At 43.7% G+C, this 12,198-nt stretch overlaps 1 protein-coding gene across 1 annotated transcript in view; it reads left to right on the top strand.

Annotated features, from left to right (window-relative positions):
- The window catches only part of CFAP69 (cilia and flagella associated protein 69), a 40,754-nt gene that overhangs the window by 25,076 nt on the left and 3,480 nt on the right, over positions 1-12,198 (top strand). The window contains exons 18-22 of the mRNA XM_065399518.1: positions 258-395; positions 2,371-2,447; positions 2,884-3,081; positions 8,098-8,184; positions 11,458-11,562. Of these exons, the coding sequence (XP_065255590.1) occupies positions 258-395; positions 2,371-2,447; positions 2,884-3,081; positions 8,098-8,184; positions 11,458-11,562 (605 nt within the window). The remainder of the gene's footprint in view (positions 1-257; positions 396-2,370; positions 2,448-2,883; positions 3,082-8,097; positions 8,185-11,457; positions 11,563-12,198) is intronic.

Raw genomic sequence — 12,198 nt, 5'->3', positions numbered from 1 at the left:
TTTCCTGGCCCAAATTCTGCCCTATCTCACACCAAATCAATGGAGCTATTCTAGGTTTGTGTGGGTATACATTAAATGAGATGACTACCCCAGTTTTGGAGGTGACCAAGGATAAATAGTGAAATATACCAGTATATAGTGGTTGGCTAACATGAAGCCATATAACCTATTTTAAAAAAATTATAAAAGTTTAATAACGTGTAACCTGACACTTGTTAACTTTTTGTGTATGTGTGTGTGTGTTATGAAATTATTAGATGCAAAGGAACCTTTAGTTGGCAGCTTCCAAGAACAACAAGGAGTGATCCCAATGCCTGCCAACTGCCCCAGCATTGCTATCATGGAAGTGTCTGAAAACATGAGGGCAAAAATTTATTCTGTATTATGCAAGCTAGGTAAGGAGTACACATTGCATCCCAATTTTCAAATTTGTCATTAATCTGAACTTCACCAGCAGCACAATATAGCCATTGCTATACATGCTTGACCTACATTCAGGTTAGCTATCAGGAAAAACTTTCTAACCATAAGGGTAGATAAGTTCTGGAATAGGCTTCTAAGGGACATTGTGGAGTCCCCATCATTGGAAGCTCTTAAAAACAAGTTGACAAACACCTGTCAGGGATGGTCTAGCTTTACTTGGTCTTGCCACAGCGCAGGGGGTTGGACTTGATGACTTCTCAAGGTCCCTTCCATCCCTACATATCTATGATTCAGACAACATCTCCATATTGCTTCTGTAGTTCAGAACACCAGATGTGAGAAACAAATAGCATGGAAATGGATTATACAAAATTGGAAAGCTTTTTACAGCATTTAAAACTGTGTGGCATACCTCTCAATGAAGCCATGTCACATACAGGTTTTTTTTGTCTGATATGGCAGATTCAAAAAATCTATTGTTAAGGCTTTTCCTTTTATGCCATGCTACATGTCACAAAATGCTTTAAAACTGTAAAATGATGTAAAACATACTCTAATAAACACATACTACAGTGTTGGGCTACAAGTATTTTGTGAATGTGAGATTTATAATGAGATTTGGGCAAATGTAGTATCTGAACAATTCAAAATTATGTTAATTGGATATTATTATTGAAATTAAACATGCACAAAAGTGAGAATTCAAAGTCCTAGTAGCTGTACCTTGCCTCCACCATCTCTGTTTACATTTATTCTCAGTAACATTTTATAAAATACTGGAGTCATTCTGTTTGCAAGGCTGAGTTCAGGAGTTAGAAGAGGCTCTCAGTACAAATCCCTGAAAGAAAGTACCAAAATCCCTGTAGTATGACTCTCCTCCTGTTGGCTACTTCTTAGCTAAACAGCTCTGCTCCTCCATGATTCATCACTTTACTGGAGCCATAGTATCATGCTTCTCAATAAGGAAGGAGTTAGCTACGTCTATCCCTTATGGCAGGGGTGGCCAACCTGTGGCTCTGGAGCCACATGCAGCTCTTCAAAAGTTAATTTGCGGCTCCTTGTGTAGGCACTGACTCCGGGGCTGGAGCTACAGGCGCCAACTTTCCAGTGTGCCAGAGGTGCTCACTGCTCAACTCCTGGCTCTGCCACAAGCCCTGCCCCCACTCCACCCTTTCCCACCCCCTCCCCTGAGCCTGCCATGCCCTCACTCCTCCCCCTTCCCCCCAGAGCTTCCTGCACGCCACAAAACAGCTGATCGGCAGGTGTGGGGAGAGAGGGGGAGGTGCTGATCGGCAGCGCTGATGATGGGCGGGGGGCGGGAGCTGGTTGCTGATGTATTTCTTTGGCAATGTACATTGGTAAATTCTGACTCCTTCTCAGGCTCAGGTTGGCCACCCCTGCCTTATGGAATCTGATTTAGTTTAAATAGAGGAACATTTCCTTGCCACACAAGAATAGCAGAGACATAACACCAGCCATGGCAATACAGGTGATATGAAGGTTGTGTGGACACCCAGAAGTAAAGCATTAAAACAGAATGATTTAGTAATAGGGAAGTGGCTAGCTTATCACCAGAAGCCAGTACAAGTAACTGACAGGATTAGAAGAGTGTTTGGTGAAGATACTATACACATTTGTGACAACACTTTTGCATTTGATAACATTTTGTCACACTTAGTAAGTGCCATGGTGTATTGTCTTATATTTTAAGACAAATATAGGGGGAAGGATAGCTCAGTGGTTTAAGCATTGGCCTGCTAAACCCAGGGTTGTGAGTTCAATCCTTAAGGGGGCCATTTAGGGAACTGGGGTAAAAATCTGTCTGGGGATTGGTCCTGCTTTGAGCAGGGGGTTGGACTAGATGACCTCCTGAGGTCCCTTCCAACCCTGATATGCTATTCTATGATGTCATACATATCTAAATAATAATTAACAATACTTTTTTAGGCTTTGAAAATTTACCTGGTTTGTCTGCTAAGGATTTTGTCACACTCGCTATCATACGTCGATATCTTGACTTTAAAGTGAGTATTTTTTTTAAATGTTACTACTTTACCATCATTTGCACATACACAAAAAATACAAGAAAAATAAAAATGTATTACAGCTGAAGAACCCCTTAATAACTGCAATATATACAAGTTATAAATCAGATTTAACACACAACCCTCAAAAGTTTTTTCTGACTTAATCTTCTTGAGCACCCGTGCATGCGTGTGTGCACACACACATTATGACAACTTGTTATGGCCCCTAATAAGGCAGTTTTGTACCACAAAAGATGGTGTGGCTACAGATTTACATCCTGGTTCAACTCTCTGAAGACAAGCCCTGTGTAAGCATTCTGGAGAATAAAACTTAACAAAAAGGAGAGCGGGAGAGGATATGTGGATTGTATTTTGTATTTTCAGAAATAAACATAAGCCTTTTTTTAAAATAGTCTGTCTGTTTAACACAAAGGTCGGAGAAGTCTGGAGTGAAATATGTGCAGAACTAAAAGAAGAAACATTCAGACCAGTCACTCCTGATGAGGAAGCCTTGAAAGTTATTTCAGAGGCATCAGAAAATGTTGGAAAGATGGTTGCCACTCTCCAGACTGAAATGCTGGAAAGTCAACAGCACCAGGAACTCCAGGAGGAAGAAAAGGTTTATTCCAAGGTAAGACATGAAGTATTTTATTCAAGAAAAGCCCATTTACTTCAGTATAAATTATTTTGCTGACTATTTATATTAGTAAGATTCTCTTGTTTAACAGAGTTCAAAGTCACACCATATTTGCATTAAGGTATTCTCTTCAGATTTCATTAGCAGTTAAAGTGAAATATTTTTTTAAAACTTAATTTTATTTCTCAAGTATTATAATTTTGTCAATATTTAATTAGCACTATGTAAGAAACAACTGTGCAATGTATCACCACTGGTAGAATCAAAATAGTAATCATACTGCTATATTTGTTAGGTCTGTCTCTCGTCTTTTGCAGAAGAGGGAAGGGCAAGGTTATAATAATTGTAAAGCAACCATTATAAATAGATCTCTTTCTTATAATGAAACTCTAAGGGCTGTATTTACACAGTTTTCCAAAATTGAGTTGAAACATGATTAGTGGTAAAACTGATTCCAATACAGTTTAACGTAGAGCGGGATGAATAATGGATTTTTTTGATTCACTGGCAGTTTTGGAAACAAGGGAGATGGGGGAGAGAAGTCCTCTTGGGTCAGTGCATTGAAAAGTCCAAAAATATTTCACACTAAAATGAATTGAAATCATTTGACATTACTGAAACAAAAAACTTCAAGTCAAAATGTTTCAGTAATGTCAAAACAAAACATTTCAGTTCAACCCAAAAAATTTAGTTTAGACTTTCATGCATTTTGGCAAAAGCAAGCAAAGGTGCTTATAAGGGAGGTGCTTCCCTTATAAGCTTTAGCCCTGTGGCTAGGGCACTCATTTGAGATATGGGAGACTTGGGTTCAGAGCCTTTCTCCCATCAGGCATAGGCAGGAACTGAACCCAGGTCTCCCACACCCCAGGTGAATGTGCTACTCACTGGGCTAAAGCTTATAAGAGAGGCACTAGCACTACCCTATCTCTTCCTCTTTTGAGACTCTTTTGCTTGCTTCCGTCAAAAGGCCTAAAAATGAAAATGATTTTTTTCAGATCATAGAATCATAGAACTGGAAGGGACCTCGAGAGGTCATCTAGTCCAGTCCCCTGCACTCAAGGCAGGACTAAGTATTATCTAGACCATCCCTGATAGGTGTTTGTCTAACCTGCTCTTAAAAATCCCCAATGATGGAGATTCCACAACCTCGCTAGGCAATTTATTCCAGTGCTTAACCACTCTGACGGTTAGGAAGTTTTTCCTAATGTCCAACCTAAACCGCCCTTGCTGCAATTTAAGCCCATTGCTTCTTGTCCTATCCTCAGAGGTTAAGAAGAAGAATTTTTCTCCCTCCTCCTTGTAACAACCTTTTATGCACTTCTAAACTGTTATTATGTCCCCTCTCAGTCTTCTCTTCTCCAGACTAAACAAACCCAATTTTTTCAATCTTCCCTCATAGATCATGTTTTCTAGACCTTTAATCATTTTTGTCGCTCTTCTCTGGACTTTCTCCAATTTGTCCACATCTTTCCTGAAATGTGGTAACCAGAACTGAACACAATACTCCAGTTGAGGCCTAATCAGCATGGAGTAAAGCGGAAGAATTACTTCTCGTGTCTTGCTTACAATACTCCTGCTAATACATCCCAAAATGATGTTTGCTTTTTTTGCAACAGCGTTACACTGTTGACTCATATTTAGCTTGTGATCCACTATGACCCCCAGATCCCTTTCTGCAGTATTCCTTCCTAGGCAGTCATTTCCCATTTTGTATGTGTGCAACTGATTGTTCCTTCCTAAGTGGAGTACTTTGCATTTGTCCTTATTGAATTTCATCCTATTTACTTCAGATCATTTCTCCAGTTTGTCCAGATCATTTTGAATTTTATTCCTATCTTCCAAAGCACTTGCAACCCCTCCCAGCTTGGTATCGTCCTCAAACTTTATAAGTGTACTCTCTATGCCATTATCTAAATCATTTATGAAGATATTGAACAGAACCGGACCCAGAACCAATCTCTGCAGGACCCCACTCGTTATGTCCTTCCAGCATGACTGTGAACCACTGATAACTACTCTCTGGGAACGATTTTCCAACCAGTTATGCACCCACCTTATAGTAGCTCCATCTAGGTTGATTTCCCTAGTTTGTTTATGAGAAGGTCATGCGAGACAGTATCAAAAGCCTTACTAAAGTCAAGATATACCACATCTACCGCTTCCCCCACTATCCACAAGGCTTGTTACCCTGTCAAAGAAAGCCATCCGGTTGGTTTGACATAATTTGTTCTTGACAAATCCATGCTGACTGTCATTTATCACCTTATTATCTTCTAGGTGTTTGCAAATTGATTGCTTAGTTATTTTCTCCTTTATCTTTCCGGGTACAGACGTTAAGCTGACTGGTCTGTAAATCCCTGGGTGGTCCTTATTTCCCTTTTTATAGATCGGCACTATATTTGCCCTTTTCCAGTCTTCTGGAATGTCTCCCGTCTTCCATGACTTTTCAAAGATAATTGCTAATGGCTCAGATATCTCCTCAGTCACCTCCCTGAATATTCTAGGATGCATTTCATCAGGCCCTGGTGATTTGAAGACATCTAACTTGTCTAAGTAATTTGACTTTTCTTTCCCTATTTTAGATCAAAACAAAACATTTCATTTCAACATTTCCGAAATATTTCAGCTTTTTCAGTTCAGTTGAAACCATGCAAATTCACAAATAGTTTTGGTCAACATGCAAACTGCTTTTTCTGGTGAATAAACTGTTTTTACTGGGAAAAAAAATTGGCCCAGTTCTAGTTTAAAGGGCCAGCTCAGATGTGCCAAAATTGTGTTGGAACTTTTCTTAAAGAAAACAATTCTAGCCCATTTAGGTAGGGGGCTGTCTGTTTTACATTTCATCCATGAGCTATGATAATGCAATGTTTAGGTTATAAATTGAAATAAATCCAGAAATTAAAAATTAAGGTGATCACAGTAAAATTAATTCCCCAAAACACCACATATAATGTAAAAGTTTTGATTACTAGATGGTTAAATCTAAATATGTATGTAGCTGTCAACATTCTAAAAAAATTCCAGGGACAGCTCTTCAAAGAAATTGGAAGTCTGGAGGACACTAGAGCCCCAGTCCCCTAGAGAGTTTTGTGTCTATTCTGGCGGCTTTTAGAATTTTTGTTTTTAATACACCTCTACCCCGATATAACGCTGTCCTCAGGAACCAAAAAATCTTACCATGTTATAGGTGAAACCACGTTATATCGAACTTGCTTTGATCCGCTGGAGTGCGCAGCCCCGCCCCCCCGGAGCACTGCTTTACCGCATTATATCAGAATTCGTGTTATATCGGGTCGTGTTGTATCGGGGTAGAGGTTTATGAATAGCTTAATTCAGGGCCTCAAAAGAGTTGGAACTGGATAAACATCCAAAAGTTAGGCTGCTTATCTGAACCTATGGCGTCCCTAAGATCTGCCATCCCCATGTAAGAACCTTCCCCAAAAGGCTTTCTCTATTTGCCATTGTTTTCTTCAAGAGAAGCAGTGCCCTGATACCCATCTGGTATGTTCAAGAAGAGGACAGCAGACATCCACCTGATTCCCTCACCATCAACACCTCCACAATCTCCATTTCTCTCTCCCTCTCTATTCCTGAGGTAGGGGAGCTCTCTTCTCCTTTCTTCCTGCCATCTGGGATCGTGGCCCTGTTTTCTTCCTTTCCACTAGGAGGACATACAGCATCTTTTTTCCCCCTCTCAAGAAGGTCTTCCTATTTGTCTCATAATTGTAATTCCCCCTCCCTTTCATATCTGTTTCCTCCCACCACAACTGATTGCATCTCTGTTCCCTCTTCCATGCAGCTTTAAAGTAGATAGGATTTGTCAAGGCTCCTTCCCCACTCTGAACTTTAGGGTACAGATGTGGGGGCCTGCATGAAAACTTCTAAGCTTAACTACCAGCTTAGATCTGGTCCGCTGCCACCACTCCCAATGGGCTAACTCCCTTCCCTGGGTAGCCTTGAGAGACTCTTCCACCAACTCCCTCGTGAACACAGATCCAACCCCTTGGATCTTAAAACAAGGAGAAATTAACCATCCCCCCTCCTTTCTCCCACCAACTCCTGGTGGATTCCGATCCAATCCCCTTGGATCTAAAAACAAGGAAAAATCAATCAGGTTATTAAAAAAGGCTTTTAATTAAAGAAAAAGGTCAAAATCATCTCTGTAAAATCAGGATGAAAAATAACTTTATAGGGTAATCAAACTTAAAGAGCCCAGAGGAACCCCCTGTAGCCTTAGGTTCAAAGTTACAGCAAACAGAGGTAAACACTCTAGCAAAAAGTACATTTACAAGTTGAGAAAACAAAGATAAAACTCACACGCCTTGCCTGACTGTACTTACAAGTTTGAAATATGAGAGACTTGTTCAGAAAGATTTGGAGAGCATGGATTGATGTCTGGTCCCTCTTAGTCCCAAGAGCGAACTCCCCCCAAAACAAAGAGCACAAACAAAAGCCCCCCACCAAAATTTGAAAGTATCTTGTCCCCTTATTGGTCCTTTGGGTCAGGTGTCAGCCAGGTTACCTGAGCTTCTTAACCCTTTACAGGTAAAAGGATTTTGGAGTCTCTGGCCAGGAGGGATTTTATAGTATTGTACACAGGAGGGCTGTTACCCTTCCCTTTATAGTTATGACAGGATTGAATGAAGGATTTCTCCTTTCTCAATTACAGAGTTGTCAGTACTGCTTTCTGTGGCCCCTTCATCATCTTGAGGGGCAGTGAAGAGCTGGTTTGCCTGGTGATGTGGTGGTGATGTGCCTGGTCTTTATTTGGGAGTGAGACAAGCACAACATTCTCTAGCAGTCTCCTCTAGTCAGTACTAGAGAAGCACTGATCCCGCTCATCCTTCCAGGCAAAGGAAAAGTGCTACATTAAGAATAGCCAGAGGGGAGGCCACAAAATCAGGGTAAATAGGTGGAAGCACTGTCCAAGTATCAGGAGCAAGGAATTCAATACAGTTAATGGAAATACAGTGTGTATTACATCTCCTCAAATCTCTTGTCACATTGTAGATTCAAGCTATCCATAAGCAGAGAGAAATGGTAAATAAATCCTGGGAAAATTTCTTAACTCGAACGTCAAATTATGAGGCTTTAAAGGTAAGAATTTTTTTGGGGGGGGCGTTATATTGGCAATGTTGTTATATCATTGAACAATTCCAAGCAGTTTTATTCAGTATTGAATACCAGGATATTACTATAGAAATTACAGCTGGACTCAAATCTGATTTAGTAATGCTCTAATAGTAAGTAAGGCTCAGTGGTTAGTACACTTCCCTAGTACTTGAGAGACCAGGTTTGGTTCTCTGCTCCATTACAGATTTATTGTGTGACCATGGGCAAGTCATTTATTCTGTCTGTACCTGAATTCCCCGCCTGTTAAATGGGGATAATAATACATCCCTAGGGGTGTAGTGAAGATGAATACATTAAAGATTGTGAAGAACTTTTTGAGATCTACTAATAAGAAGTATATAATAGCTAGGGTGTATTATTTTTATTCATAAAACATAAAAGAAATTCTGTTCTTTACTGAAGACAAAGGCTTCTTGTCAGAGCCATGCAGTCACTAGTAACCCGACTGCTCCTCGATTTCCAGTCACAAAGTGGAGATGAGCACTCTCTCTGCAAGTACAATCATGCTCATGTGCAAAAGCAGATACCAAAAAGAGAGGCTAAAACTGAAAATTTGGCCATCATTGTGTTTTTTTGATAATCCCTCCCTTGGTTTTTCCCACAGCAAGTATCTGAAGATAACCTCAGGCATGCTAATCTGTTCTGATACCAAGATCACTTTTATTGTGTACAGTATTTGCATTTACATTTCAAAAAGGACATCCAGGGTAGAATCCAAAGTAAGACAACCAGACTAATTTGGGGACTGAAGGAAATTATTGACAATGAAATATGTCTATAGCCAAATCTGTTCATTCTTGAAAAGAGACACCCGAGGAAAAAAGTGGTCTTGGTATAAGTGTACCAAGTACAGGCATATAGCAGAGATCTAGGCTGTGATCTTCTCCGTCTGTGTGGCAAGGTGTAACCTGCAGTCATGAATTGAAACTAAGTGAAGAATAAAAGTTGACTATAAAGAGAGGTTTTTTTTGTTTTTTTTTAAAACCTCCAGGCTCATTAGCTAGTGTGGGGGTTCCCAAACTTGGTTCGCGGCTTGTTCAGGGTAAGCCACTGGCAGGCCATGAGACGCTTTGTTTACCTGCGGACGCTCAAGTAAACAAAGCGTCTTGTGGCCCGCCAGGGGTGAACAAGCCGCAAACCAAGTTTGGGAACCCCTGAGCTAGTGGATCGTTCTGTTCAGTCAGATATTGGCTCTGCAGCAAGCCAGCCTATTCTGGGGAATGTCAGCCCACCATGCAAATCCAAAACACAAAAGAAAAACTTGCATGTTGGGAAGGTATTGATCAGCCTGGGACACCACAGCTCTCATGAGATTCCTGCCTCTTCTGCCCCTCAACTACTAATTCTAGGTCTGTCATGTCCCTTCTGACCCTTTTCTCAGCCTCTATTAATGCTTAACTTTTACAACACCCAATCTCTGAGGTAGTCTGTAGTATCATTTCCCTTTCAAAGATGTGTAAACTAAGGTATAGAGAGGATAAAGGATTGTCCAAGAGCAGAAGTTGAATGGCTGAGCTATAAATAAAGGCCCAGATGGAGAGGAGGCAGGGCAGGAAAGTACCACGCAGTGGGAAGAAGCGGGGGAAGGGTAGGGTGACCAGACGTCCTGCTTTTACCAGGACTGTCCCGATATTTCCTTCTTTGTCAGGCATCCCGACCGATGTTCGGTCGGGACACTGGACAAAAAAGCAATTTTGCCCTCCGCTCCGGCACTCACGCCCCCCCCACACCCCAACTCCGCCCCCTCCATCCCCCATTGGATCCCTCCATGGAGGGAGGAGGTTAGGAGGAGGGATGTGTGGAGGGGGGATGGAGGGAGGAGGGTCGGGCATCTACCAGGAGTGCGGGAGGGGAAGGGAAAGTTGCCGCGGCTGCCGGGGGCTAGCTGGGCATGGCCCGGGCTGCGTGCAGGCAGCAGCCGGGGCTGGCTCTGGCCCGGATGGGCGGCGCGGACCGGGGACGTGGGCCTCCGGAGACACACGGCGGAGAGGGGCTGCGGAGGCGAGACTTGTCCCAGGCAGGGCGGTTGGCGGACAGGGGCGAGGAGCCGGCCGGGGAGCCCCACGCCTCTCCCGCTCGGCTGCGCTCCAGCAGCTCGCCCCACCGGGAAGGAGCCGGTGGAGCGCAGCCGAGCGGGAGAGGCGTGGGGCTCCCCGCCGGCGGCGGGACGTGCCGCATGTGCCCAGGGCGGGCTGGGGGGCGGGAGGCTCTGCGGGGCCGGGAAAAGCCCCGGCTCCTGCCCGCTGCCCAGCCTGGAGCCCCGGGGAGCTCCTCGGGAGACCGGCCGCCGCTGCAGCTCGGCTGAGCCAGCCCCGGTCCCCTGCACACCCGCGCCGCCCCCGGGGTCCCCGGCTCCCATGCACCGCCGCTGCCCCGCGGCCAGCTGCGGACTCGGGGGCTCCTGCAGCCGCTTCCGGGGGAGAGACAGCTTTGTCCCTGCCCAGTCCCGCTACAGGGCTCTGCCTCCTTGCGCCCATCCAGCCTGTGCCCTGCCTGGGGCCCTGCTGGAGCCATACGCCCTCGCCCACCCGGACTTCTTTGCTTCCCAGCGCTTCCTCTCGGTCCCCCCCGATGCCCTCTTTATCCCCAGGCCCCTCTGCATCGGGACCACCTTTTGCCCTGGGGTGGGCAGCGCGCACGGCTGGGGCGCTGTGTACAATCTGGCGGCGCGGCTGGGGCCTGCTAATGCCCCCCGCCCCTGCGAAACTGCTTTTTTTTTTTTTTTGCTCCGCCGCCATTTTTTTTTGCTCTGCCCCCCCCCGCGTCCCGATATTTCATCCCTGTGATCTGGTCACCCTAGGGAGGGGGGAAGCTTGGCTGCCGCAGAACCAAGCTTCTGCCTCCTGCCCCCGCAGGGGAGAGCGGTGGGCGGAGGGGCTGAGTGGGGCTGGGGGCCGGGACCGCGGCAGGGAGCTGCGTGCCACATAGAATCGGCTCACGTGCCGTGTTTGGCATGTGTGCCGTAGGTTGCCGACCCCTGGGCTACACTTACTCTGTTCTGTCTTTTTTTTTATCTCCTGGCTGAAATACCAAATTGTTTTGTTTTCCAACAGATTTTGATGAATCAGCTCATATTACAGACTTTACATTCTCATTATTCATACTTTCGTTAAAAGTAAATAGAAATGACCCTTCATGTTTTATTTTATAATACTAATTACATGTTCTCTGTCTGGTTGCATGTGGTGTGGTGCTAAGTCTCATAAAAATAACTCTTGCTTTGCTAAATATCTTTAGAAAGCAAAAAGACTTCAGGAAAAATCAATAGACGCTTCTAGATCAAAGTCAAGACCACAGAATGCAACGCTCCACTCAACTGAAATTAAAGGCCTGAATACGACAGTAAGTAAAGTTTCCAGGCATTCAGCTTAACTCACAATAACAAGCTAATAGAAATAAAATAGTGTAGTTTAGGCTCAAGAGTTAGTTAGTTAGTTAGTTTTTGTTTGTTTGTTTGTTTGTTTGTTTTTTAATGTTAGGCTCCCTGTCCGTTCCAGAAATGAGTTGATCTCAGTCTATTCTATCTTTTGTCCTATCCCCTCTTTTCCCAAGTTGCTTTAAGAAATGTCCTTGATGACCAGACCCAAGCATGTGAGGTTAAAGTACTGTGCCTTTTTTAGCAGAAAGATGTCTATTATGAATGCACATGTTTTGATGCTTCAGAAAAGGGTTTTTATCACAAAGGCCTTTTCCAGCAGTGTGGCTTTTACTCCTTGAGCCTGCAAAGATCATGAAAGAGTCCTGAAAGCATTCTTGATGGAAGTTAGTCTTGTCTTTTAGGTAGATGTCTGCACAGAGCCCCACCCAGCATAGTTAGTAAGCACCACTTCTACCACTGTAACACATCCACAGGCATCAGGGAATTGAAATTGGTCAGAGAAGGTCTCTGTGATCTGAAGCTATTGTAAAGAAATTCAGGCATGTAGGCTCTACCATTTATGGGTCAATCAGGGTCCAGACACCCCAAGGGGAGAATAG

This window comes from Emys orbicularis, chromosome 2 (assembly GCF_028017835.1).
Source record: "Emys orbicularis isolate rEmyOrb1 chromosome 2, rEmyOrb1.hap1, whole genome shotgun sequence".
Lineage (NCBI taxonomy): Eukaryota > Metazoa > Chordata > Testudines > Emydidae > Emys > Emys orbicularis.
This window is presented reverse-complemented; position numbering and strand designations above follow the sequence as displayed.